Source organism: Cutaneotrichosporon cavernicola (assembly GCF_030864355.1).
Source record: "Cutaneotrichosporon cavernicola HIS019 DNA, chromosome: 3".
In the NCBI taxonomy this organism is placed as follows: Eukaryota; Fungi; Basidiomycota; class Tremellomycetes; order Trichosporonales; family Trichosporonaceae; genus Cutaneotrichosporon; species Cutaneotrichosporon cavernicola.
In genome coordinates, this window is record NC_083395.1 from 1803599 (window position 1) to 1830395 (window position 26797).

At 59.4% G+C, this 26797-nt stretch overlaps 12 protein-coding genes across 12 annotated transcripts; 4 read left to right on the plus strand and 8 right to left on the minus strand.

Moving 5' to 3' along the window:
• Positions 1 to 87: 87 nt before the first annotated feature.
• Positions 88 to 1681, minus strand: CcaverHIS019_0306780 (uncharacterized protein; the record flags this gene model as incomplete). Its single annotated transcript, XM_060599151.1, has 2 exons — positions 88 to 1344; positions 1463 to 1681. 2 exons carry the CDS (start codon positions 1679 to 1681, stop codon positions 88 to 90), a joined length of 1476 nt encoding a protein of 491 aa, XP_060455873.1.
• Positions 1682 to 2412: 731 nt separating this feature from the next.
• CDC31 (uncharacterized protein) lies at positions 2413 to 3398 on the plus strand (the record flags this gene model as incomplete). Its single annotated transcript, XM_060599152.1, has 3 exons — positions 2413 to 2668; positions 2710 to 2857; positions 3311 to 3398. 3 exons carry the CDS (start codon positions 2413 to 2415, stop codon positions 3396 to 3398), a joined length of 492 nt encoding a protein of 163 aa, XP_060455874.1.
• A 59-nt stretch (positions 3399 to 3457) lies between these two features.
• CcaverHIS019_0306800 (uncharacterized protein) lies at positions 3458 to 5334 on the minus strand (the record flags this gene model as incomplete). The annotated part of the gene is made up of 4 exons (XM_060599153.1): positions 3458 to 3537; positions 3598 to 4323; positions 4355 to 4590; positions 4712 to 5334. The coding sequence occupies 4 exons, from the start codon at positions 5332 to 5334 to the stop codon at positions 3458 to 3460; spliced, it is 1665 nt and encodes a 554-aa protein (XP_060455875.1).
• A 1045-nt stretch (positions 5335 to 6379) lies between these two features.
• Positions 6380 to 7954, plus strand: CcaverHIS019_0306810 (uncharacterized protein; the record flags this gene model as incomplete). The annotated part of the gene is made up of 3 exons (XM_060599154.1): positions 6380 to 7143; positions 7174 to 7252; positions 7283 to 7954. 3 exons carry the CDS (start codon positions 6380 to 6382, stop codon positions 7952 to 7954), a joined length of 1515 nt encoding a protein of 504 aa, XP_060455876.1.
• A 355-nt stretch (positions 7955 to 8309) lies between these two features.
• On the minus strand, positions 8310 to 9144 carry CcaverHIS019_0306820 (uncharacterized protein; the record flags this gene model as incomplete). Its single annotated transcript, XM_060599155.1, has 2 exons — positions 8310 to 9019; positions 9054 to 9144. The coding sequence occupies 2 exons, from the start codon at positions 9142 to 9144 to the stop codon at positions 8310 to 8312; spliced, it is 801 nt and encodes a 266-aa protein (XP_060455877.1).
• Positions 9145 to 10016: 872 nt separating this feature from the next.
• CcaverHIS019_0306830 (uncharacterized protein) lies at positions 10017 to 11574 on the minus strand (the record flags this gene model as incomplete). Its single annotated transcript, XM_060599157.1, has 2 exons — positions 10017 to 10049; positions 10081 to 11574. 2 exons carry the CDS (start codon positions 11572 to 11574, stop codon positions 10017 to 10019), a joined length of 1527 nt encoding a protein of 508 aa, XP_060455878.1.
• Positions 11575 to 12357: 783 nt separating this feature from the next.
• CcaverHIS019_0306840 (uncharacterized protein) lies at positions 12358 to 13069 on the minus strand (the record flags this gene model as incomplete). The annotated part of the gene is made up of 2 exons (XM_060599158.1): positions 12358 to 12838; positions 12885 to 13069. 2 exons carry the CDS (start codon positions 13067 to 13069, stop codon positions 12358 to 12360), a joined length of 666 nt encoding a protein of 221 aa, XP_060455879.1.
• Positions 13070 to 13734: 665 nt separating this feature from the next.
• CcaverHIS019_0306850 (uncharacterized protein) lies at positions 13735 to 15393 on the plus strand (the record flags this gene model as incomplete). Its single annotated transcript, XM_060599159.1, has 1 exon — positions 13735 to 15393. One exon carries the CDS (start codon positions 13735 to 13737, stop codon positions 15391 to 15393), a length of 1659 nt encoding a protein of 552 aa, XP_060455880.1.
• Positions 15394 to 16209: 816 nt separating this feature from the next.
• On the minus strand, positions 16210 to 17464 carry CcaverHIS019_0306860 (uncharacterized protein; the record flags this gene model as incomplete). The annotated part of the gene is made up of 3 exons (XM_060599160.1): positions 16210 to 16333; positions 16496 to 16808; positions 16849 to 17464. 3 exons carry the CDS (start codon positions 17462 to 17464, stop codon positions 16210 to 16212), a joined length of 1053 nt encoding a protein of 350 aa, XP_060455881.1.
• A 2209-nt stretch (positions 17465 to 19673) lies between these two features.
• Positions 19674 to 21971, plus strand: CcaverHIS019_0306870 (uncharacterized protein; the record flags this gene model as incomplete). Its single annotated transcript, XM_060599161.1, has 5 exons — positions 19674 to 20050; positions 20200 to 20262; positions 20418 to 20659; positions 20703 to 21763; positions 21801 to 21971. The coding sequence occupies 5 exons, from the start codon at positions 19674 to 19676 to the stop codon at positions 21969 to 21971; spliced, it is 1914 nt and encodes a 637-aa protein (XP_060455882.1).
• Positions 21972 to 22186: 215 nt separating this feature from the next.
• On the minus strand, positions 22187 to 24140 carry CcaverHIS019_0306880 (uncharacterized protein; the record flags this gene model as incomplete). Its single annotated transcript, XM_060599162.1, has 6 exons — positions 22187 to 22270; positions 22304 to 22375; positions 22420 to 23261; positions 23433 to 23580; positions 23612 to 23703; positions 23879 to 24140. 6 exons carry the CDS (start codon positions 24138 to 24140, stop codon positions 22187 to 22189), a joined length of 1500 nt encoding a protein of 499 aa, XP_060455883.1.
• A 217-nt stretch (positions 24141 to 24357) lies between these two features.
• On the minus strand, positions 24358 to 26439 carry CcaverHIS019_0306890 (uncharacterized protein; the record flags this gene model as incomplete). The annotated part of the gene is made up of 1 exon (XM_060599163.1): positions 24358 to 26439. One exon carries the CDS (start codon positions 26437 to 26439, stop codon positions 24358 to 24360), a length of 2082 nt encoding a protein of 693 aa, XP_060455884.1.
• Positions 26440 to 26797: the final 358 nt, after the last annotated feature.

The window sequence follows — 26797 nt, forward strand, 5'->3', positions numbered from 1 at the left end:
CGGTATGGGAAAAGGAACCTGGGTAACAGCTTAACAGGAGGGCAAAGTCGAAATTGAATGCAGTTGTCAAGTGTCTGTGCCGCCAGATTATAAGACAGGACTGGCGTTCGCTAATAATATGAGGAGGACCCAGTGGGTTACAAGGCATTGTGTAAGCCCCCACGCCAAAGTAAACGCACCAGAACCAGTGTATGCGCTGTGGCGCGACCACTTTGGTCGGGAGCCGATGACGACTGCTCCTTCAGGCATGTCGTCTGAGAGGAGAATCGAGCCGGATGGTGTGGGCGGACCCTCTGGACCCTCGCTTGCAAGTGAGGAGAAGCTTGAGTCGAGCGAGGGTAATGTGTCGTTTGAGGTCGTGGACGCGTTGCGCGAGGCCGTGGGCCGTTCAATAGGGGACGGTTCCGTGGGCTCGGGGTGGGACTCGAACACTGGCCGGCGGTACCGGCCCTCGAGGATGCCTGGGGGAAGCTGGAACCTCCGCGGGTCAAAGTGTGGTTCCGAGTCATCGGTCGTGTCACTCGCGTCACTGGGTGCACGACTGGGTCTGGTGCCGCCCGCAGGGGCAGACTGGACTCGAGAGAGTGCCGGCTGGATCAAGGAAGCACGTCCACGCCCGCGCTGTTCGTGGACAGTCTCGTCGGGGATTGCCAATGGGGGATATTCGCGCTGGAGATCTTCCTCGGTGTATGCTTGTCCAGCGGCGATCCAGTCGATGTCCGGCGAAGAGGGACGCACTGGATACTCCTCGTCTTCACTCGATGGGTAGTGGTAGTCCCACGGTTGGCGGAAGTATGCGACGCCAGGGATCGCGTTGCCAGCACTTGCGACGGAACCCGCTACTCTCCGGAGGACAGTTGCGGCATCGGTCGAGTGTCGGCGAAGCGACTGCATGACCCTAATACGGGGCATGCGGAGGATCGTCCTCTTCTTCTGCCCTTCGAGAGCCTCGGTGAGTTCGATGGCCAGCTGAGTCGGCGTCTCGGTGAGCGTCTGGAGGGTGCTGGACGAGCCCGAGCCCTCGTCGCTCCAGGTCACGCGCTTGCGAGGACCGAACGGGAGAGAGGCATCACTGTTCATTCTTTCCTTCTTGAGGATGGACTTGAGTCTTGGCGAGATGGTTGACTCGGATTGGGTCCGCGTCTGGAATGCTACAGCTGGGGCGTCGGCGTGGCATGCGGCAGCAGCGCGTGCAATAATCTCTGGCGAATACTTGTCGCCAAAGGTGAATGATGCGCGTCGTGGTCTTGTTGTTGTTGATGTGGATGGGAGAAAAGTATCATGGTCCGATGCGTGAAGCGCATCAGGCGACTCGCAAATGCACAACACGTTGCACTCTGGATCCTTTGGTTAGCCCCAAACATTTTCATGTCACGTTCACGTTCCCCATCGCACCCCTCATACCCCTCATACCGCCCATGCCGCTCGCCGCCCCACGAGGACTGGTGCACGGTCCACTCACTCCATCTATTACTCCAGGGCGCACGATCGCCAGGCTTCCGCCACCCATGTCACCTGTGGCTTTGATGTTGAGGTCGAGGCGCAGGGCTGGCGGTGCCTCTCTTTGACCCTCAAAAGGACCAAACAGGTTGTACGAGCTTGTATAAGTGCGTGGGCGCACGGGTATGGGCCTGGGTGGGTGGGGAGGTCGGAGGACACGCGTACCAAGCGCCAGTGGCATGGTGTGGGATGTGGGATGGAGAGAAACTGCAACGACACAACCAGCGGGTTTGGGAGTACTTGTAGCCCGCAACTGGATGCGAGAGACCGCCAGGCGGGCTGCCGTGAGTGAATGTGGCGAGATGGCGGGGTCGAGGACAAGATCGTGTGACTCGAATCTCACTCCTGATCAAGCAGCTAGGTGATCAATTCAGATGGGCGTTTGTTCAAGCCGAGACAGATGAATTGCGGCGACGAATTCCAGTGGCCTGGAATCTCGGCGTGGGGTGTGTGGGTCAGACACACATCTGAACATCTCACAATCTGGTTCGGAGCTGCTCCATGGGGAAAGACATACAATGTCCCCACGACTCGGCCGTCACTCTTCTCCATCACCTGACAACTCTAGATCCAAGAATTGTGTCGGAAAAGCCATGCATTCCAGGTAGCGGGCTATTTGCCATTGTTTATTCTATGCATGTCTTGCCTGTCTTGCCTGTCCCCATCGTGTCGTGTGCCTTCGCTCTTCTCGCCCCAAATGCTCCTCACACGACACATTGACCAAAGGAATCTGCAAAGCGGAGTTGACCCACGTGCGCTGACGTAACTGCACGACGCGTCTTCTTGACGTGTTTCACTCACCCGAGTCAAGCCAAGTCAAGCCAAACCAACAACAACAATCATCAACGCATCAACCTTCCTCCCCATCTTTTACTCCACTCCCACCTTCCATCGGCGCCACCCATACTTGACATGTCCGCCTTCCCAGCCCGTGGCCGCCGTGCGCCACCAGCATCCCGCCCCGCCCTGTCGGACGAGCAGCGCAGCGAGGTCCGCGAAGCATTTGAACTGTTCGACACGGACAAGGACGGCTTTATCGACTACCACGAGCTCAAAGTCGCCCTCAGGGCACTGGGGTTTAATCTGCGCAAGCCAGAGGTGCTCAAGCTCCTCCGCGAGCATGATCGTGGGGATGGGTTGATGAGCCTAGCAGACTTTGAGAAGATCAGTGCGTTTGGATGAGGGGCAATAGTTGGAGGCTAACAATAGTGACGGAGAAGATCCTGTCTCGCGATCCGATGGAAGAGTTGCGGCGCGCTTTCTCGTTGTTCGATGATGACCACACGGGCAAGATTAGTCTCAAGAACCTGCGGCGCGTGGCTAAGGAGCTTGGCGAGCATCTTGGCGATGAGGAGCTGTGAGTTTGTGTGGGGTGTCGGGGGAGGGGGAGGAGGAGAAGGGGGGGGGGGGGGGGGGAGGAATAGCAGAGGAGCGCATAGGAGAGGGGAGAAAGGGAGGGTTGAGCCGTGCCAAGGAGCCAGGAAAATGGGGGATGAGAGGGAGTAGCAAGTAGAGAAGGCTCTCCTTCCCGAGGAAGGTTGGAACGTGTCCGAGGCGTGGTGTGCAAGTGCACGAGGAAGGCGTGTGGGGGAGGCGTCGCTGGTGCGGAGACTCGATGCGGAGCAACGGCAATCTGAAAGATCCAGTGTTGCTCGTGTGTCCGCCACCGATGCAGCCACCCCCCATCAAGTCGCCGGCACCGTGACGTCTGACACGGCGGAGGGCCGCATCTCCAGATTTGATCTTCCATTCCTCACCTCATCCCCAAGGATTCCCTTCTTGCTCGAAATTGTAGCCCCGCTGACAGCAGCCAAGCAATGATCGACGAGTTCGACATGGACGGCGACGGCGAAATCAGCCAGGAGGAGTTTATCGCTATCATGATGGACGGCGAGTAGAGCAGGAGCGTGCAGTGTATATTGGTCGCTTATGTATTCATGGTCCTATGGTTCTACTGCTACAAGTCTACGTGCTCGTTCTCGTTTTCGACATACCCCTCTTCTTCGGGGTATCGTGGCCGTGTGCGCTCGATGTCGTCTGCCGTCAGCTCCAACCTCCAAACCTCCATTCTTCGCTCAGACTCTGGCTGAGACTCACCGACAAACGAGTCGTACGCCCACTCGACAGCCTCGGCGGCCCAGTAAAAGTCGCAGTGCTCGCTCAGGTCAAGCTTGGTGACCTTGAGCACACGCACATCCTTCTCCTTATGCTTGAGGCGCTCGAGCAGCGGCTCGCACAATACGAGGTAGTCGCGCCCACCGTAGTAGATGGACAGCGGGGGGAAGCGTTCGTCGTACCACCGTTCCAGGCTGTCGTCGAGGGTACACTTGCGGTCTGCAAACCCACCTTTGCCGCACCACCAGAAGATGGACGCCGAGCTTACCGGTGTTGGCGTAAAGCGGAACATCTTGGTCTTGCGCCGCAGGAGCCAGTTTGCGTCTGTCCACTGGAACAGGAACGCGAACATGATATACCCCATCGTCGCAAAGATGCGCGGCGGGCAGTAATCATACGCCCACCGCATGAGGGGGATGAAATCGAGAACCCCAAAGATGCGCCGCCACGCCGGCCACTCGAGTCGGTTCAGTGTCGTGAACGGGAACCCATGGGTCAGCGGACCTGCGTATACAGCCGGCGCGAGGGCGATGAACACGCTCAGCTTCTTGCCGAGGTTAGGCACCATGCCGAGCGAGAGCGAGATAAAAGTGAGTCCGTTGCCCTGCGAATGCCCAATGAACGCAATCTTGTCGTACCCCGTCTCCTTGCACACGTGGTCCACCATCGCCGGGAGGTCGTACATCGCCAGATCGCGGATCGTCCAGTCTACCGTCAGCTTTGAAACACTCTGGCTCACCCCAGAATCGCGGGTCGCTGCGCGAGTAGCTGTGATGGCCCATGTCGAACACGCCGCGAGTATTGCCCAGATACACCTGGTATCCCTTCTTCTTGGCGAGCCAGAAGGCGAGAGAGCGCTCCTCGGACGTGACGAATGATCCAGAGGACTGGAACAGGCCATGCAAGATGAGAACGGGGAAGCCGCCACGCCCGTCAGCGTGGGGGCGCGCTTCAGGATCAATGACGCGGTGCATTCTGCCGTCAGCCATCGTCGATGATGGAAAAGCATGGCGCAGTTCCGACCTCCACAATCTCGGGGAACTGCGTTTCATACGCTAGCAGTACGACGCTTCTCCTGAAGCCGAAGCCGACTCACCTCAGATGGAATCCATCCTCAGTCTCGACCGTCTGGTTCTCGATATCCATGCCGATCTGCCGCGCGTAGAACTGCGGTTCCTTGCTGACCGTGGCATCCGCCTTACGCCAGTGCTCGTCATCGTCCCAGTCGTACGTTGGCTTAACGGGCGGGTTCAGCCAGGTCGGCAGTAGCATGATCGCCTCGGCACCAAACGCCCACATTGTGACACAAGCGAGGAAGAATGTTGACACGACAAAGCTAAAGGTCTGGCGCACTGCGAGCCGGACCCATTCCCAACGGCTCATGGGCGTCACCGGAACCGGCGAGTAGGTGGTAAGCGAGACGGGCGGGAATGTCGGCCGGAGGAGGTGCTGTGACGGCGTGCCGATGCGGTCGATGAATATGCGCCGTAGGATGCCGCGTCCGCTCCTGTCACTCGCCGCTGTGCCTGGGCGGCTGAGCGGCGCGACGGGAACGGCTAGCCTCGGCATCGGTGCCAGGAGGGGGACATTTTCGCGTCCATTGCCATTGGTGTATGGGTACCCGTTGACCGAGTTGGAGAGGCCTTCATCGTCGAGCGCGTACTCGGGCGTCTTGGTCTCGGCGGGCGGCACGACGCGCTGTACGGGCGTGGACGTCATGCTGGGGGCCGGGAGGGTGGGGTTGGAGTTGGGGTTAGGGTTGGAGGTGGGAGGGTAGGGGGTGGAACAGGGTTGGGGAGGAGGTGTGGAGGGGAGGGACAAGATGACAGAGAAAAGGTCTAGTCGCTCAGACAGTGGCGCGATGGGTCCGAGTGCGGAATGCGGCTCGGAAAGAGCGCGTCTATCTCGATGGCGATGAGACAATGTAATCAAGAATCAAGAATGCAAAGACCAGTATCGCGTCTTCCCGTTAAGTCTAGGACGCGGCCATGTCAACAATTCACCGCGGTGGGAAGCGCACGTGGGCACCTGAGAGGTACCCGGTGACGTAGTGCGTAGTGGCGTATCAGAAGTGAATGAACAATGATGTCGGAAGATGATGAGATGGTGAGATGGTGAGTGGCGAGTGGGTCGAGTATTGTGCAAACAGAAGATCAGTGATCGTCCGTCCGTAATCTCAATCGTGTCAGATTCTCTCACCATCAGAGGGTTAAACGATAGGGTGTCAGGATCGCAGACATTGAACATTGTATCAGAGCCCTCCCCTTCGCCTATGATATCTCCAAGCTCTCCGCGATCCGTTAGACTGTGATGTTAACGCTCCGATGCGCCAAGCTTTATAAAATCATCAGTTGGTGGATGTCTTAACTCATAACGCGCCACGCGCCAATCTCATCTCGTTGACGGGTGTGATCAGTGTGACAATTGGCACCCCCTCTAGCCCTCTTTCCTAGTTTCGGAACCAAATAGGACCCCGGGCGAAATGGTCTAATCCTAATGGTTGTATTCTATCCGCAAATAGTGTACCTGACCCTGCAAACTATTGGGTGGCAAACGTAAAGTGTCAGTCACCGCACGTCACCTCTTCATCAACATCAAAACAACTCTCACGCTCATTAACCTCATCATGGCGGCCCCAGGACTGCGCTCGCAACCGCCTCCCACGCGGCCAGCAGGACCCCGGCCAACCTTCAGATGGAGATCGGACGTGCCCCCGCCCGTACCGCCAAAAACGCCAAATACGCCTAATACGGGTGCAATGTCAATGTCACCAACACCGAAAGCGCCAGGATCATACCCCTCTCCCAGACCACCACCTGCGCGCTCATCATTTGACACCCTCCCTCCTCCCCCAGTTCCGCCACCCGTCCCTTACCCAGCCCGTGACCCGTCCGAAGGCTCAGATAGCTCGGAGTCGGTCGCGGCCAGCCTCGCTCGCCTCACCACGCCCAGGAAACGTGTGGTCACGCGCACGCGTCGGCCCGTCTCGTCACCAAGGCGGCGGAGAAGAGAACCCGACGAGTGGAAAGATGAAGATGACGCTGACGAAGCGGGCGAACGTCCAGGCCTAGCGGCAACACTGACGTACCTCGTCGGGCCGCTCCGTCTCCTCCTGGCGCCAATACATGCCGTGGTCACCCCTGTGTTATGGCATCTGCTCAACGTCGCCATCCTCGTCTGCCTCGTATTCCTCGGCTTCTACCTTGTGCAGGCGTGGCTCCGCCGCACCCTCGCAGCCAGGTTCTCCTCCACCTCGTCGGTGCCAAATGTGATCGCCATGTTACCCCTTGTCCGCGAACTCGCTACGCCGACGTGCTTCCTCGCCGGGGTGGGGTGTGAATTGTCGTTGCTGGCCTCACCGAATATGACGGCACGCCCTTTCTGGCAGATGGCCAGTGGCGGAAGTACGGTCGACGTCGCGGCTGTTTCGCGGGGACTGAGCCGAGAGGCGCGGCAGGCAAAGGATATCTTCGAGAGCCTCACGGCGCTGGGGGACGGGCGCATGACCGCCGGCCTCGGACATCTCCGGTAAGTCAATTTGTGGCGGGCTGACGATAGAATTCACGAGCTGGGTATCGCGGTGCAGACCGGATCCACTCTCGAAGATCGGTTCTTCATCGGCGCCGAGCTCATCGAGGTGAGTTTACCTCGGACTCGCTGACGCCAGCTCGCCGACCTCGCTTCGGACATTACAGACGAGGTCGTGACAATCAACGCAATGAGCGTCAACGTCTTCTCCTGGCTCTTCTGGGAGTTTTCCAACCTCGTCTCGCTCCTCTCCCTGCCACCGGCCCAGCGGCCGAGCTCGCACCGTCTCGGGGCGCGTCTCGACTCACTCATCAATAGGCTCGACCACGAGCTCGACCGTCTCTACCTCTCCGTTGACGGCGCGGTCCCCCTCGCAACCAGGGGGCGGGATAAGGGATGGTCACTGCTACGCCAGCTGTCCGAAGTCCACTCGGGCCTCAAGGCCGAGCACGACCGTTTTCCCGGCTGGCAGAGGGCGCTGGATGTGTCGCGCCGTTTCTTTGCCGGCGGCGATCCAAGCAAGATGACAAGGATTGGTCGTGATCTTGACTTGACGCGGGCAACGATTAGCGGGATCGACGAGACAAGCAAGAGTCTTGAGAGGGTACGTATCGACCTCACCGCGTTCCGGGCGCAGGTGCGCAACTTCAAGGGAAGCGTTATGGGGTTACATCTCGGCGCGAGTGAGGAGATTGGCCTCGGGCCAGAGCAGGAGATGCTTATCCTCACTGGGGTTGTTGACGAGCTTGGGCTGGCAGTTGGACGGGCGAAACGCAGACCGGCCAGTGAAGGCCACATGATTGATGCGTAGATTGTAGATATGTAGCCTAGCCCGTGTATGCAAACACTGCTGATACTACCGCAGCGGAGGGGGAGGGGGGAGGACTGGGTGTTGGGTGGCGAGTGAACCTGTGTGACCCGGCCACTGCATTTATGCGGCTACAAACACCGCGCGGCGGGATTGGACGTGTGCCGCGAAGGTCTGGGTATGGTCGGTGCATCCAGGACTAGCCTCGCGCCACTACCTGGATGAAATGAGTAGTCAATTAGCATTGGTGAATCAACCAGCGCACTATCATCGCACATCTTCTACATCTTAGGTTCGTGTACTGCTACAGAAGTATTCCGTTGTGTTTGGATTTGAGGTGGGTTGGTTGAGTTCCGCTTTAGTGCGAGGCGCCGGGGATGGGACTGTTGTTGTACGGGTCCTGGTAGTGGGGGTCGATACCGAGGGGGGCGGGGTTTGAGATGAGGCTAACATCCGCGCTGGAATCCTGCCCCTTCTCCTTTGCCGTGCAGACCGGCGCATACTCGAGGTCGGTGCGGTGGCGGCTTTTGCGGCGCTTCTTGTCCTTTCGGGCAAGGTAGCATTCGACGATTCCGAGGACCCAGCAGAAGCCCGAGACAATGGTCGCGATGAGGAGCATGATCCCGCCAGGACCGATGCGGGACTGGGCACCATTGACGCCCCCAAAGTAATACGAGGAGACTTTGAAGGCGGACCAAGTCATGATGGTTGCGATGCCCGAGGAGATGCTAACGAAAACACCGAGAACGGCCGAGGTGATCGCACTGCCGATGTGTTCGCCCTTGGAGGAGATGATGAAAGCGATTAAAGCAATACCGGCAGAAATGGGGATGGCGATGAAATACTTTGTGGCAACGATAAGTTTCTCGTCCCAGTCCGACTTGGCTGCCAGAGAGGCGGAGAGCTCGGTGGCGAGGTCGTAGCCGAGCGAAGCGCGGACGCAGCCCTTGTCCGAGGAACAGTAGCCGAAGGGACCGGCCCAGATGGTTCTCTGGGAGATTTGGCCGTTTCCCATCTTAGTAGAACTGAAGGTCTGGAGCGCAAAGACGTTCTGGATAGGTGGGCCGACTAGTTGTCAGAACAGAGAATAGTTCATACTCACAGGAAGGGAGGACGGTCAAGAGGAAACAAAGGAGGAGGAGACCAGTCTGGATACGACCGGTGATGGATGTGTCGCGGTTCCAGCGAACCATGGTGCTTGAATTGGACGTTGGCGGTCGAGAGGGGGCAAGTCGCTGGCAGAGGTGAATATGAGTACCGAGTGCTGAATGCAGAGGATGACTACCTGCTACGTCCTTATATCTCACTCTCACGCCAACCAGTACACCCCCGCAATACTCGGACAAGCTAGAGTGTACGCCGGGATTCTCATAGCATTGCGACGGGTTCACAGCAAGTTCACCGCCTCAGCCCGGTGAGACTTGACATGCCAGGTCAGGCACGCCCGGCAGCTCCGGAGGGCTGCAAGTTTGCCAGAGGGCATGGCCGGACGGGCCGGGACGCTGATGGCATCAGTAGGAAGAGACTGCTTATGGCGAGAAGAGAGGAGTGGACAGTTGAAACCGCGGGAGATGGGAGATTGAGGCGGTGAAGCATGTTTGGCTCCCTAACGTGTCCGGACATTGCGGAATGCGGCACCAATCTTATTGCTGGTGTGACGCGACTCTGTTTGCCTGTCATTGCGGCCCCGCAGCTGGCATCTTGCCAGAACACCGGAGCGGACTCGGCAAAGTGCCCATCGCCGTGTTCTGCGGAGGAGATTGCGTGAGAGCGTGGGTGCAGTAGGTAAACCAGTGCCCGTGTCTGCCCGGTACAGTATCGTGTTGCGCAGGGCGGACTGGTGGATGCGCTGTGATGGGTTAGCTGGAAGTGACGCGCCATGCATGTCTCGGGGGTATCGTAATTAGTTCAGGCCGTAGAAATCCGACCACGAACACGCGATTGTGCTTTTCAGATGCATACACAGTATGGCAGTGAGTGAGAAGCAAGTCGTAGACTTGCCCTTCAAGGGCAGGTTGTTGGTGGTGAGAGCCTTTACTTGGCAGGTTGTTGGTGGTGAGAGCCTTTACTTGGCAGCAGCCATGCACGCCTGAAATTGCTAATGTCAGAATTGGTGTAGAACAACTCACGGCGTTACTACAGTTGGCGACAGTCAGAGGAGGGACGTTGCCGTTTACGTTTGCGGAGAGCTGGCAGCGGTCCATCTGGGTGTAGCAGGAGCGGTCGAGGGCGTCGATGAGCGAGTTGAACTCCTGCCCGTTGGTATAGTACTTGTTGCCGGCCTTGGTGACTGCGGGGGCGGAGAAGCCGCCCAGCGCGCCCGTGAAGGTCTGGTAGTTGCCAGCGAGAACGGAGGGTTTGGGCTGAGACGACCAAGCTGGGACCGAAGCGGAGGACGAGGCGGCGGATGAGGGGGTCACGGGCTTGGAGGTCGATGCGGCTGTGGAGGACGACGCGGCAGAGGGGGCAGAGGACGAGGAGCGGGCCGGCTTGACGCTCGGCGACGACGAGGTCGGAACCGGCTTGGAGCTCGACAGCGAGGCGACTACAGAGGACGAAGAGACCGGCTTGGAGATCGAGGTGGTGGTGGACGAAACGACGCCCGACTTGCCAGGCAGGAACGGCTTGATTGCCTTTGTCCAGAGGGCGTTATCCGAGCCGTCGGCGTTTGGTGTAAGCGACAGCTCGTAGCCTGGGTAAGGCTGGAAGCTCCCTGCTGCCCAAGCTGTGAATCCGACAAAGACGTCGTTATTATCAACGACATACTGGAGCATTTTGGGGATGTAAGTTTGGCACGACTGGGTGTTCGCCCCGCCCATTTCGGTGATGATAGCTCGGCGGCCATTAGTCTTGAGCCATCCGACAAACGGTGCGAGAACGTCTAGACCATCCGTTACACATTCATGGGACGTACCGCTGCCGTCAGCGTCGAGGTACTTGTGCACGTCGAGGAGGAGGCGGTCGAGTCCGCCGGTCGGGTCAGTGATTGCGAGTATTGGGTTGTTTGCCCCAGAAGTCCAGGTCTCGGCTTTGGTCCATTGGTTACCGGGGAGAATGATTGTGTTCCGAGCTCCCGCGGACCGGATAGCGTTGACTGCGGCCTGACAGGCGGCTGCGACACCGATAATGTCTTGATCGTGAGGCTCGTTCATGAGGCCGAAAATCACATGGTCGTTGTCGGCGTATTTCTTAGCCAGGAGAGACCAGAGGGAGGCAAATGCCATGTTGGACGGTCCGTCCGCGCCGATGATGCCAGAGTTCCACCGGCCATAGTTGTGGATATCGATGATGGCGTAGGCGCCCCGGCTGGTCACGTCTTGGACGAGGCGGTCGTAGATGGGAAAATAGGTTGCGTCGAGGGTCGTGCTGGCGGGATTGTTGCCGACAAGATACTGCCACCCGACAGGAAGACGGATGACGTTGGAACCCTGCTCGATAAAGTGGCCGATCTGGGAGATGGGGGGACACATCGACGTGCCGGACCAGCCCCAGACGTTCATGCCAAAGTCGCAGCCGGCAAGGTTGAGGCCGCCGAGGCGGGGGAGAGTGGTGCGCGGGGTGATGGGGGCTGCGGCAGCCGCGGAGAACAGGCCGAGGAGGGAGATGAGGGCTGAGAGATTCATGATGCGGATGAGGGATGCAAGGAGTGAGGTGTGGCGTGGTCTGAAGGTGTGGGGTTTCAAGGAATGTGGGTGCTGGTACCGGACCGAGCTAGGAGGAGCAAGAGAATGGTGGGGATGACGAGGGAGGCGTGGTGCTTATATGGTTTGTGGTGGGGGCCGTGCGGAGTGACATACTCGACGCGAGGGGTCTGCGTCAAGTCAAGGAGATCGGTCCGTTAGCTCGACTGTCGTCGCCTTGAGGGAATCGCTGGTTTCCTGGAGGCAACGCCATCAGCGGGCACGTATTGCCGCGGTCTGCGAGTCTCCGTCCCAACCAGAGTCTCCAGCTCATGAGCCAGAGGCCCCCGTTCGCCGTCCCTTTGCCTATCGGTATATCGGATGGCCTGCTGTGGCGCAGATAATGTCCAGGCACGTCAGGTCAGTCGTTGTGCGTCAGTGCCGAATGAATGCAAGGCCATTGGGTTAGATAGGGATGTGAGTCGGCGTAATGGAACGCCACTGTGCGCCATGCCACCACCCCGCCCGGCCTCCGAGGATTGACAGTCTTGTCTACTCTGTCAAGTCCCAGTCGCGGCCGATCATGAATCCCGTCCACTAACTAGTGGACGCCGAAGGAGGCAAGGACCAGTTCAACCTACTCTGTATTCCGCACACCTCCATCAGAAGCGATAGGTAACAAGTGCGCACAGACCCCAGGACTCCTCTTTGACAGTCACAAACAGGCCGATGCGGAATGGCCCGAAAGCTGCCCGTCGCCATGCTGTGTACATGTACATCTCTCTTCTAGAGTCGCTTGAGCCGGCTGTCATTCTTGAGATACTTGCCGAACTTGTAGTCGTCCTCGCCAAACATGATCGCGTACCAACCCCACGCGCCCACCACTCCATTCCCGACTCCTGTAATAACAGCCATCGCGCCAAGTGGAGAATTCCAGGACACGACGGCGGTCACGCAGCCGAGGATGGCGAGGACGGTGGTGACGGCCTTGCGGCCAGGCGCGTGTGGCTTGTACGCGGGTACGACGACGAACACGGTGATGGAGGCGAGGGCGAGCAGTCCCAGGCCCAAAGAACGGAGCGTAAGTTCCTCGAGGCTCGTCAGGCGCGAGGGACGCTCAAAACGGCTGATGCTGCCTCGATCGACGCCGGGGACGGTCATGCCCATTGACGACTGGGAGAGGCGGGTCGCGCGCGGCCCGTCGTCCGAGGCAAAGAAGAGGACGAGGCGCGGGAGCAGGAGGAGCGGGAGCGCGAGGAGGGCGTACCTGTCGTCAGTATCTGTCATGCGTCTCAATCTCCAACCCAACTTACCAGCTCGCAGCCGCCATGCCGTAGTAACTTGTGTTATCCATTGCTCCCTCGGACGGGCTGGCTTGGGCCTTGGCCCGATCCTCAGCCTCGCGATATCCGCGCCCGAGGGAGCCGGGAGCCTCACGTCGCGGTGGTGGAGGGTACCCTCCGCCGAGGGAATGCATCTCGATCGGCGCGCCAGACATTGCCGCAAACTCGAAGGGAATGGTGGTGGGTGGTAGGGTGGGTAAGGTGGGAGCTTGAGGAGAGGTGGGAGGGTGAGGAGGAGGTGAACGAGGGTGGAGACGAGTTGCTTGGAGAGAAAGCCTCTAGACAGTGATGGGAGAAGACTGGAGATCTGGAGTGCGGCCTCGAGACGTGGCAGTGATGATGTCGTGGAAGTTGTTGAGATCTTTGGGAGCCGCTTCTAATGCATATAGATCGCACTGACACCTACGTCACGCGTCATACGTCATGTTCATCTCGGAACCAAATTTGGGCCAGCCACCATGTGGCATCATTCCCCATGCCTTGGCTTGATGAGATCTAAGATTGAGTTGAGAGCACAAGTACAACATATCTCAACCCCGGCCAGCAGCTGGAAAGTGTTGTACAGCAGAATAAAGTGTTGTACAGCAGTAATGGCCTAACTTAAACATTGTCGATCACCACCGGACGAGACCGAAACACCGCGTGGGTCACGAGCTTACCGCGGCGCTATCTCTCGGAGCAGCGGTAAGCGGTCAGCTGATCACGGCGAACACGGCGAGATAGATAGTGTCATTCACCACCTTGCACACGAATCGTAACCTAAATGTTGCAGCATAAGAACAGCGCAATCTGGGCACCAACCTAATCCCCACCACTGACGATGATCATCCCCATCGAGGCCGCACAGGCTGCGCTCTCCCTCGCCTCCCTTGCCTCCCCTCATGTGACGGACTACAGCGTCTCAGCGGGGCGCATAGGCGAATGGACTCACCCCGACGACACGCCAGCCATGTCCTTCCTCGACAGCGACGGGACGTACTACTACCAATCGTCTGACGCGTCGTACGGCATAACCCAAACCCGACAATGGCATTTCTGGACCGGCGCAGACATGGACCACTCTGCCGAGGCTCCAATCTCACATGCGGTAAATCCCACCAACCCGCTGGATCGGAACGACAACACTACCTGGCGATGCAATAATTCACCAACTGGCAAAATGTCGAGTTATAGGCCAGACGGCGTCCGGTCTTGGCCAGACCCGATGGACTATAGCCAGAAAAACTACTGCGACCTCATGGGACTCTGGGTCGACCCGGACTCGGGGGACTGGTTCGGGCTGATACATAACGAATTCACACCGGCTCCATTTGGCGATAGAATGCACTTTGACGCCATCGACCTTGCTGTTTCGAAAGACCATGGAGCGACATGGGACATACGCCAACATATCATCACCTCCCCTTATGATACTATACGAAACGATACGACAACCTTTCCGGGGGACACGTATTACTGGGGCGCGGGGGACCAGCGTTTCTTGGCCGATATAAGGAGTGGGTACTTTTATATCTGGTACGGCAGCCGGGTGGTGGACAAGGGCACGAATGGGACGTGGCACGGCTTTGGATGGCACGTCGCGCGTGCTCGTATGGACCGCAAATTAGAGGCGGGGAGTTGGAGCAAGTTTTACGACGGCAAGTGGATCGAGCCAGGCCTTGGGGGGAAGGAGAGCTCACTCTTTCCGATCGATTACCAGCTCGACGGATGGGATGGGGCTTGGGAGGACGGATATATCGCTCCAGAACGCGAGTATGATCCCCACAACTCGGGGAGTGGGGAGGACCAGATCGCGCGAGGACTCATGCCGCCAACCTCCCCCCTCTTCTGGATGGACGTGAGTTACAACGCCTACCTCGGTCTGTATATTGGCCAGCCTAGCGCGATCGACAAGAACAAGTCATCGCCGCAGAAGGTCTATGCGACGAATAACCTCGACTCACAAAGATGGTTCCTCCTTGGCGATACGGGCGATTACAAAACGACTTCGGCCTACCGATTCATGCTCGACTCTGTGAGCCGCACAGGCCAGTGGATACTGGGCAAGGTGTTCCGGGGCTACTGCTCGTTCGGGTGTTCGGCGGGTGACGCAGAGTACGTCGAGATCACCGTCGACGGGCCACGATTCGAGCCGGTCGATACTGGCGTCTACCGAATTAGTGGTCTCGGCCTTGGAGAGTGGAGATTCGAACCGACGGGAGATGGGGCATACACCATCCACAGTACGGGATACCTCGGCGTACGCGATATCCCTTCCGACCGCGCGTGGAACACCCGAACCCGCCTCCTCCCGACTCCTGGGATCGGGACTCAGTGGTGGGTCATCCCGGCTGCATCTGGAGACAAGATCCGCCTGGTGAACCGGTACTCTGGCCTCGCCCTCGCTATCACCAAACACGGAGCCGTCACTGTACCGCAGCGGTCGTGGGATGGCGCCCGGACGGCGGCGGAACAGGAGCTCGTCCTCACGCCTGTGTAGGATGTTCTCATTGTGTAGGATGTTCTCGCCCCTGTGTAAGATTTGTAGACCAGAAAATGAGTCGAGATTGTGTCGGTTCGGTTAATTGAATCGCCCTTCGACTACAGTACTCTAGTTGAATCCCAGCTGCCTCTAGGCAACAGGTACGAGTTTCGAGTATGCCTGCTTGTGATTTGCGATGCTATATTGCTGGGCAGCTGGTCAGGAAGGCCGTTCTATTTGTGGATACTTGGGAGGCGAGGTGAGACCGAGTTGGTGCTACTCCTTAAGCGCATGTGGCAGTGTCTCGCGACCGCCGGATTTCGCGGACGCGAAGCGCGGATCGCCGGTTTGGGGTGCGTGGTGCCAGACCGACCCAGCGGTCCTCATTCGCTTGTCCAACTCGGCGCCGCAGTTGTATCGATCTCTCGATCTCTCATCTCCAGATCCCAAGCGCCAGTCACGCCCACTCGACACGGACGCGTTTCATTCCATAGCATACCGTGTGACATGGCGCCACAAGCCCAGTGATCGAGTGAGAGATGCAGACGCGTAAACGCCCCAGATCCCGATCCCGATGCCGGTCCCAGCCCTGCCAAGCAAGTGGCACCACAAGTCGCAAGCCACGACTGTGCAGTTTTCGGCTGCGTTTGGCTGTGTTTACAATATGACCATGCATAGGGCCAGCCCTAACCCGGATTGAGATCGAATCTAAAGCACATTGGCCAGCAATCAGGCATAGCTGCTGGGTGCGAAGTATAAGCCTAAATTGTTCACAGAAAAAGAAGGGGGAAAGGTGCACACAGGATGCAGGATGAAGAGGATGGTTGATGACTCTCAAAGGAGAGAGTATACAAGGAACGATGCGAACAGCACAGCAAAGTTCGCCGGGGCAGTGATGGAGGCGGCTCCAAAGACGCTGTTAGCGCCACCGCCCGCGCTGCCGGGAGAGCTGCCCTTGCTGGTTTGTCAGCGATGCCCAAAGCGCGAAGAGTGGAGAGTGGAGAATGGGATCTTTTAGGTTGGATGGTTCGGATTGGTCGGGTTGGTCGGGAGAATTGTCCGGCGCCAAGCCAAACCGAACCAATCCTCCCTAACCCACACAGCCAGAGAAACAACTCACGGTAGAGAGCTCCAGAAGGTCATATCACGCAGGTAGAAGTTGCCCGAGTCTGCCTGGACCTCAAAGTAGTAGGTCTTTGTTGGATCGAGCGGGAGCGCAAAGAGCGTCGAGCCCGTGGTCGAAGCGCGCTGGGGGTGGGACGCGAGGGTTGCGTTGCCAGACGCCAGGTCGGGCTTGGTGGTGCCCTCACGGGTACGCAGGGACATGGTGAGCGGGCCGGCTTCCGGGCCAGTGAGGCCGCGCACCTTGACGTAGGTTGTGTTCTGAGGAACGTTGACGCGGACCATGGCGTTGCCAGAGCCGGCGGCGAACGCTAGGCGTCAGAGTTGTTGTTGTTTTGAGTTGTCACTCACAGTCATTGCCACTACCGTTGGCCTTCCACTTGGAACCATCGAGCTGGTAGAACGGGTGGAGACCCGAGCCCTGGATGGCGGGGATAGTCTCGGACTGAACCGTCTCCTTCTTGGCGTTGGGGTCGTTGACGTACATGCCGGTCGAGACCGAGACGCTAGCGACCTTGACGTCTGAAGCCCAGTAGATGTTCATGCTACCGCGGTACGGCTTGGGAGCGAGACCCTCACGAGCGGCGAGGACTCCCTGGCCGACATGCACTTGCTGGTCACCAGGGACGGGGAACATGCCGTCGTAGAGGCTGAATGAGCCGACTGGGCGAGGCTCGGAGGCGTTCGAGTTGGAGGCGGCGCCGTTGACCTTGACTGATGAGCCGAGGAAGTTGAGGCCGAGTGCGGCGCCGTACGAGCCGACGGCGGTGCAGGCCGAGTCGCCCTGGCCACCAATGCAATTGGTGACCATGTCCGACTTGAGGTGGAAGATGCCGTCGTTGGGGTAGAACGTCTCATCAAAGACGACGTTGGGGCGAGGGGGCAGGTCCAGCTGCCAGCCTTGAGCGGCGACGGGGATGGCCGCGAGCACCACAGCGGTGGACGCCACAGCGAGGACGGGTATCATGATAAGGAGTGGTGGTGAGCGAGCGTCGAAAAGGAAAGTAGATGTGGAGGGTGAGGAGGGATGTATACAGAGAGGGGGATTGAGGGCTAAGATTTGGGGGTTAGGATACAAACATGAGTTGAGTGGTTTAGGAGTGTAAGGAGTAACAGAATGATGGTGGCAAGAGCTGACCAGTACCTCCCCCACCCCTTTTCCTATCCGCTGAAGGGTTGATGGTGAGCAAAGGGGGATGTTTGGTGTACAAACCCTCAAAACCAAAAGCCAAGACAGTGTGAGGCGTCAGGAGTGAACCGTTAGTGGGTTCCACCACTTGTTTAATGCGTTCAAACGCCAAGTATTAGTTTTGAGTCATGGAGTCATGGAGTTATGGACAAGAAGAGAGAGTGCTTGGTTCAGGTCCCAGGACCCCCTCAAAATGCGCCATTGCCGGTGTCTGAACCCTAACAACCCGCCCCTTTCCGCTTCCACTGTCATCCCCTCCCGTTCTTGCTGCCATTTGGCCCAAGAGGCCAGTGATCAATGACCGCAGTCAATCCACGCACCTCGTCAACTTTCAGGGTTTGTTACTTTAGACTGAGGAATTGAAGACAACCTCTTGCAAAAGGGGTCGTAGTATTCCTACTTGTGCAGGAAAATGATTCCTGCCAAGCCAAAGTCAACAGACCCTGAAATTCTGACGCGCTCTCTGACTCCTCCGTCCCGAAGCCAGCCCATGCAGCCCAAGCACGGAGGCTATTCAAGAAACCCTTACAAATGAGCGCGTATCAGGCTGTACGCGTCACTCTTTTTACCCTTTGTTGTAATGCTATGCTACAGTGCACTGCCAATGTCCTACCCATTTGACAGACTCCCCCCCTGCCCAGTCACTCAACAAGACTTGGCATTGCATCAGTCCTACAGGTCCCGCCCTTCCAGACACATGACATGGAACGTAGAACAAAAGAATGCCCTGCCCCCGTACAGCAAAGACAATATCATGTCTACACTGCTTCTTTCCTACCACAAACAGAGGCACTGTCGAGTCCTACTATGACCAACGTATCGCATATTTGGTTCTTTGGAACGTGTGCCTCGTCAAAGTAAACCCTGTCATCTCGCATCTTCGCTGTCACCTCGCACGATCACGAGCGGTCGCTCTTTGGCGTGACATCCACCAACAACGAACGGTGCACTTGAGCACTAGCCTTGCTCTGCAGCGCGGCATGCATGGTATGCTGGAGGATTGGAGGTGCACTGATCGCCACGTTTTCTGCCTTGCTCCCCGGATCCCCTGCCTTGGCTATGGTCTGGGCGCGGGACTATGAAATGCCTCCGTGTGTTGCACTTGGCGGGAATGGGACGTGGCGTGGCGCATTGCGATGCGACTTAAGAGACGCGTCAGCATACCTGCCTCAATGACAATACCAATCTCGACGCGACGCGTCCAAATGCACGACAGGGAAGCGGGTTTGCCCGAGCCCGAGATGAGGTCGGAGGGGCCTGTAGAACACAGTCGAACGTTGGAGCCGATAAGAATATGACGTTGTGTCTATACATAACAAGCTCTGGGCCGAGAGAGTGAATACGCTACCAACGTGAGGACTAGCATTGACCATTGGGCGTCGCAATCACGGCACTGGTCATGCTTGGGCCCAACCTTGGCGATGCACAGGCCCAGCGACATTGATCGTGGCCGTAGGGACGCCCAGCGCCTATTGCAGTGAGCACCACATGTCCAGAAGTCACCGGATCTCGTGCTTGATCGTTCAAGGCCAGTGGATGGTTGCGAAGACTCGCATGCCGTTGCTCAACAGCTGGCTTCTGAGAGTGCAGGTATACGTCGCCATCTGGGCAATATCCGAGAAACTGACCAGCCTCCAATGGCGGATGAAACGTCCCCACCTCTGGAGACGGGCGTCATGTCACGCATCAAGCCTCATGCATAGGCATAAGGGTTATACTCATGAAGACGGGCAACGCCGAATTGCTGCCCACCTGACTGGCAAAATCACGTGACTTGGTGATCGACGTCGGTCACAAGCGTCGTCGTCGGGAGATTCCGATGGTGAGGTACAACTTGGCTCGGTGACAGAGTGGGGCAATGGGGCTCACCTGATGAAATGACCAACTCCACCGCCCCAACCACCCGGAATCCATCATCGACCGCCACCCGTCGACATCAACCCAACCTTCATTACCTTCCTTCCCCAGCCCACTTTACCTTATCATCATGACTTCTCCACCACCTAGCCCCACAATCATCTACGATTCAGAACGCAGATACTACGCCGACCACGCGCGCGACCATTCGCGCGACCACTCGCGTGACCATTCGCGCTCGGCCAGCCCCACCACTCCCCCGCGCCGCCGCTTCTCCCGCCGTACATCCTCCCGCACCAACACCAACATGGTCGACTATGGCACCAACCCTGCTCGCCGCGAGTCGCTCATCCCCCCAGACGTCCACGCCATCCTGGAAGCGAAGCGCCGGCGTATGTGCGGCAACTTGTGCGGCTTGAGGACGCGCAGCGTCCAAGTGGCGCTCATGTGCATCTCGGTGCTCATGAGCGCGGTACAGGCCAATGGCGTGTATTGCTGGCCGACCTAGTGAGTGGCGTGTTGGCGGCGAGGTTGTTCGTTTCATCAAGGTCAAGAGTTCACTACCTGCACACAGAACCTCGCGTTCCTTGTCCCGTGTGCATTTGCTATCACCTGTCCCGTCACACGACCCTTTGATCGGAACATGCTGACCTCAGCGGGCCCATCGTCCAGCAGAGGTTGGGACTTCATAACACCGAAGCGCAGACCATTGTCGTCGGGTAAGTCGTGTCGCTCGCCGAGCACCATGTCTGCTCGGCGGACTGGCTTGGATTGCACTGACGCCTTCTCTGCAACTACCCGCACAAAATTCCGATATCGTGCGATCACCACCCTCGTGATCTCCCCCACCTAAACCTAAATTGTGGTCTCGCAGAGGGATATTGGGCGTCTACCTCTGCGCTGCGCCCATGGGCGCACTTGTCGACCGGTATGGACCTCGCGCTGGCTCACTCATGAGCGCCCTAGTGGCGGCTACTGGGTACTGCTCGTTCGCTGCAGTTGTCCGGGTCGATGAGGACGAGGGCGCTGGACCGCGCACCTATCTCGTCCTCACTGCATGCTTCTTCCTCGTCGGGGCGGCCACAGTCGGCAGCTACTTTGCCGCTCTCACCACTGGTGCGTGTTCAGCTACTCCGCAGTCGCTACAAGCTGACAACAGCATCGCTCAGCTTCCCTTCCCACCCGACGCTGTCGCTGTCGCTTCCGCTAGCGTGCATGGGCCTGTCGTCGCTCTTCCTGTCCTCATTCTCGTCGCTCGCCGTGTTCCAGGTTGACGGGGAACTCGACCCGGTCCGTTACCTCACCTTCCTCGGACTCCTCTCCGCAGCTGTCAACCTCTTCGCTGCTGTATTCATGCGCGTCATCCCCCCCGACCCGCCTGTGCTGCACGACGACGTCGAATCGGATAGCGAGGACGACTTGGACCACGCATACAACGACTACGCGGACCTCTCGGCGTCTCTGCATCTGGACGAACGTAGCCCGCTACTTATCGGTGGCCCAGAGGCGGCACGTGAGGACGTCGAGGCGCAGGAGACGGGCAAGGCGACGCGGTGGACTGCGGTTGGACTGATTCGCAACCCGGGCTTCTGGGCGTTTGGCCTGGTGATGATGGGCTGCATCGGCCCGTCCGAGACTGTGATGGCGACGTTTGGCAACATTGTCACGGCGCTCCTGCCGCCCGATGCCCTGCTGACCCTCTCGGCACTGGGGCAGGCGACGACCCAGGCCTTCCAGCTCTTCAACCCGACGGCCCTCACGTCGACTCCGCCTATTGTGCTAACTGCTGCCAAGGACGAGGCACTGATGCTGCGCAACAAGCACGTGTTCATCCTCTCCATCTCCTCGACCGTCTCGCGTCTGGTGACAGGAGTGCTTGCCGACTACCTCGCCCCTGCAGCGGTCGCCGTGCCCGCCCCTTACAGCGACGACCCCGACGCGCCCACGCACTACTTTGTGCAGAAGAAGCCGATCATCATGCACCGCTCAATGTTTGCGGCTACCTGTGCCGGTTTCCTCGCTCTAGTGTTCGCGTGGGCCGCTGGCTGGCTCTATACCGAGGGCACGCTGTGGCTGCTGAGCTTCGGCGTCGGCTCTCTCTACGGCGCGCTTTTCACGCTGAGCCCCGCCATCATCTCGACGCATTTCGGCGCCACCAGCTTCGGCTTATCGTGGGGCATGATCTCGTACTTTCCCGCGCTCGGCAGCGCCATATACTCTGTGAGCTGACATGCGCCTGGCCTGCAACTGACATCAGTACCTGTACGCGTTCCTCGCCACCGCCGAAAGCAACACGAACGAGAGCGTCATGGACATGGCGATCTGCTACGGCCGTGGCTGCTTCAACGCGAGCTTCTGGGTCGCGGCGGCGGGGTGTGCCTCCTCGGCCCTTGGCCTCGTGTATATCGGCCGTCGCTGGAACGTCTAGCGGCCACGTGTAGAACAGAGATAAACAATCCGCAACTTGAACGAATATTACGAACACCAACAAACCTCAACAACCGGCATTACGAACCACTTGCACATGTCTTGCACATCTCGCTCATACCCATCTGTACTAATGTGCCATAACAATCCAATTAGCATGATATGCGCTCTACATCCCCAACAACATGCACAAAGCGTCGTATAATGATTGTGTGTCTATTTCGCCGCCTTTGGCGCGGCCTTTGTGGGCGTCGCGTTTGCCGACGCCGTGCCCTGCTTCTTGGCGAGCAGGCCTTGGAACTGGTGTCAGCTGCCAACCGGAAACCAACTCACAAAGTTGTGCAACGCCTCATTCTGCACCGTCGACGATCTATCGGGCGATGCAGGTCCGGACGCCTTCGAGTCCTGTTGTCAGCTTGAACATGACAAAGTAGCTGAGAAGAGCGTACCTTTCGGGCATGTAAGCGCGTGGCCACGTCCTCGGCAGCATTCCCCTCCATCTCGGCCATAGCCTTCTCGACGCCTGGGAGGCTAAGCCCGCCCGTCCCCATTGGGCCAACGACGCCATACCGTTCGTCGACATTCTCGGCCGCGCGCCGGAACACGCCCTTTGCGTCGCTCTTGACGAGGCTGTCCAGCTGGCGCTGGAGGAACCCCTGCTCGGGCTCAGAGATAACAGCCACCGCGGCGGGGTTGGGGACGGCTGGCCTTTCCATATCAGGGATCATGGCGGCCCAAAGATCCTCAATTCCTTCGGCATCCGCCTCCTCCTCCCCATTACTATTACTCCGGGACGAGCTGACGTCCCATGCCTTACCCACTCGAGCTGGATCAAACGGCTCGCGCAGAATCGTAATCTTCCCCCACGAGTCCCACCCGGATGGGACCATGACTGCGTCGCGATCAAGCACATTCGCACGGTGGGGAAAAGGGAAACGCTGCGGCGCACCCTCGACCTGTGAAGAACTGTACAGGCGGTGGAAGAGGTACTCGCGAAGCAGGGTGTATGTCTGGGGCTGGGTCGGAGCCGTGTAGAAGAGCGCGGCGCCGTAGGCTAGACACACGGTGCGCAGGACTTGCTGGATCCAGTCGGTACGCTCCTCCCATCCACCGCCCTTCATGCCAATCTCGTCACCGAGGGCGTCCATCAGGTCTGCGCGAGTGCAGACCACAACGATGGGTACACCAGATGGATTGCGCGTCAGGCTGCCCTGTCCGAGTGGGAGGACGGCGCCATAGTTTGTGAGCGCGGCGGTGGTTGGTTCTGTGTAATGCTGCAGGTGTGATTGGACTGGTGTCAGTGGTGGGGGGAGGGAGGGAGGGAGGGAGGGAGGGAGGGAGGGAGGGAGGGAGGGGAGGGAGGGAGGGAGGGAGGGAGGGAGGGGAGGGGGGGAGGGGAAGGGGGGGAGGGATAAGGGAGGAAGGCCATTTGTGGTATGAGCCAAGAAAGGAAGAAACTCACGCCGCTCGTGCATCTCATCGACCGCAACCGACATGTCGACGAGAGCGGTACGCGCCGCCCAAGCATCCACCCATCCCAGCCATGCGAGTAGCTCGCGCACCATTGTGCTAGGTTTGCTCCAGTCGAGCACGATGACCACTGCGGTATTCTCCCATTAGTTCAGCTAACTCAAGACGTACCGGCAGGGGATGGGGGGGCAGCGACGTGTCCACGAGGCGGAGGAGGGAGGGATGCGAGCTGGGCGGATAGATGACGCTGACAGGCGGTGTGTCTGGGGTTAGGTTGGTGGGGAGGGGGGGAAGGGAGGAGGGGAGGGGGGGGGGGAAAGAGGGAGGGGAGCGGAGGGGGGGGAAGCGGGAGCGGAAGGGGTCTGGGAGATTGGGGAGCGGAGGGAATGCGGAGGCGGAGGCGCATGCGGAGCACGCAACCACGGCACAAGCACTCACCGTCGTCCCGGTCGTCGCTTGTCAGTAGGTCGTATCCAATTGCTAGGGGTTGGCGCGCCCGGCGCTTGCCGACGACTTTGTCGAGGAGGTGTGCGCGGCCGCGATGCCGTTCGCTTAAGAGGACGACGTTCTTGCGCGGCAGGGCTTTGGCGCGGTCCGCGCTCCGTAGAATGTCGGCCCATAGATCTTCTCGCCCTTCGCTGGGTACATGCGGTGTGCTGGGCCCGGCGGCGGGTTGGCGACGAGGCGGCGTCGCGGCCATGATGTGTGATGGTAGATTGTTGGACCGTGGTCGTGGTCGTGTTCGTTCGTGGTCGTGGTCACGCGTTCCAGGGTCGCCACCCAACACTCAACTTTTGATCCCGCCGCGTTTCAGGTATCTCGCAACTCATCACTTGCAGCTCACCACAGCCCTTGCATTCGTATGCATATGCACATATTCTACACACTATACTTGTTTATGGTGGCTGACGCCGTTTCTAATAGCCTTGGCCAGGGTATTCAGCGTACCCATACTCGGCGCCCTCGTACCCAGGCCAGTAGGTGGGGTAGTAGCCCTCACCGTTGGCGTATGGGTTATACTGCGGGTAGAAGGGCTGCGCGGCCGTGAACTCGGGTGTGCCAGTCGCCTCGGGCTCGGCGACCGCAGCCTTGATATCGTCGACACTGCCTCTCGGCGAACGGATCGACACCTTCTGTGCCAGGCGCGGAGGAACAAAGTACGCCGCCTGACCATACGGCGCTTGGTAGGGGTTGAGCGGGGAACCAGGACGCGCGTGCGCGGGTGCGCCTGCATAGAAGGGCGCAGGCCCGGAGAACGACCCACGCGGCTGGTGACCCGGCACAAAGCGCGGCTCAGGCGTGAAGCTCTGCGGGCGGTACGGGGGGTAGAAGGCTCCGGGAGGGCGGAAGGGCGGGGCGGCATTCGGGTAGAACTCGCCCGTGTGCATCGGCATCATGGGGCCCGCGGGGATGTACCCGCTGCTCATGGAGCCGCTGTCGCTCGCCACGTACGGAACAGGGGACGGGTTGGAGGGGATAAAGGGCGGGGGGAAGGGGTTCTTGGGCTGCTCCGGGACCTCGATAGGCTGGCTAGGCGGGCGGTCGACATCGACGTGTTGAGCCGCGCCGGGTATCTTGACCTTGACCGCACCCGAATCCTCGAGGAGCGTCTCGGATGTCGGCTGGGTGGTCGTCGGCGCCTCGTTCTTGGGCTCGATCCTGGACGACGAGCGGTCGGGGGACGCCTCGGGGGTGGGGAGATGCGCAACTCCGGGAGGCATGGGACGGAGCGGAGGGCCGCCGCGAATGAAGTCACCCCGCCCACGGCCGCGACCGCGACCGCGACCACGAATCATTTGGTTGTGGCGCGAGGGGTGGTCGTGGGCGGCGAACTCCTCAAAGCCCTCGTGGCCCCACTTGCCCTCGCTGGCTCCCGAGCGGTTGTTACGAGCCTTCTGCGCAAGCTCCATCTCCAGCCTGTCCATCTCGGCCATGCGGCGACCCGTGTTGGATGTTGACGCAGAGGGAGAGGCAGAGGCAGAGGGAGGCACAGATGCCTCGCCAGAGGGCGCGGGGCCAGGGCCTGAGGCGGACGTGGATGCGGAAGAAGGGGAAGGGGCGGGGGACATCTGGCGCGCAGGGGGGACGAAGGCGAACCCGCGCCCACGCCCACGGCCTCGAGGAGGAGGCGCGCCGCGGAAGCCACCACGGGGCATGCCGCGCATCCTACCGCGTCCACGCCAAAAGTCGGACATTCCGCGGAGGCCGGAGAAGCTGCCCTCGCCGACGCTACCGGCATCGTAGTGGCGCTGGTCGTGCATCCAGAAGTTGCCAACGCGGGGAGTGAATTTGGGGTCCTCAGCCACGCGCTGCGTGTATGCGTTGCGGTTGGTGCGAGGGACACCAGGGCGAGGTGCGCCATCGGCGGGAGCAGCGGTGGGAGCAGAGGGGCCAGACGACGTGGACGACTGGGCGGGAGGGTCGTCGAGCTTGATCGCAGATGTCGAGGCAGCGAGCGACGAATCGACATCGTCGGCAGCTGCGAGGGCAGCAACAGGGGGAGGAGTAGAAGCCGCGACAGTCGCCTTTGTAACCGCCTTGCCTGCCTTCTCCGCCTCCTTCTTGGCCTTGCGTTTAGCCTTGAGCTTGTCGCGGCGCGCGGCTGCCTTGTCCTCCTCCAACTTCTTCTGCTCGTCGGTCATCTCGCGAGGCTCGCGCACTACCTTGCCGCCGCGACCGCGACCGCGACCGAGTACCGCAGTGCCACGGCGCGCGGCATCGCTGCGGGCAAACTCGTCAAACGTGATCTCGTCGCCCTTGTCCGTCATGTCGGCCCACGCAGCGGGCGTCGTCGAGTTCATGTCGGGGAACAGGGGCTTGGCCTTGGTCTTGCCCTTGGCCTGCGCAGCAGGCTTAGACGAGGCATCGGACGCGCTGCCGTCGTCGTCCTCAGAGTCAGCACCGTCACGGCGGCGGGCCTTGCGGCGAACGCGGGTCTTGGTGCGCTTGGTCGTGTGGGTCTTGGGCGCAGGGGCGGCGGGGTCGGCAGCGTCGGTCATCTTGCTAGACGATTGTGGGGTAAGGCGCGATAAGAATGTTAATAGCTTGATAGGTGACGGTGACGGTGACTACAGGGGATGGGAGGCTTTAGGTGAGTTGGGTGGCGAGGGTGATCGGGCAATATCAACTTACAGTTCAAACAGGGACAAGAAGGAGTGGTGGGCGCAGTGAGCGATATGACGACGCGTGGGGCGTTTGTACGGCTCGTAGTCGTTGTTTTGAGGATATCTAGTGGATGGGAGGTGGGGATGAGTTTTGTTTGTGTGCGGGGCAAGAGTGATGATGCGGAGAGAGAGCGGAGAGGATCAGAGATTCAGAGTCCAGCTTGACGCAGGATTGTTTGATTCATCCAGCACA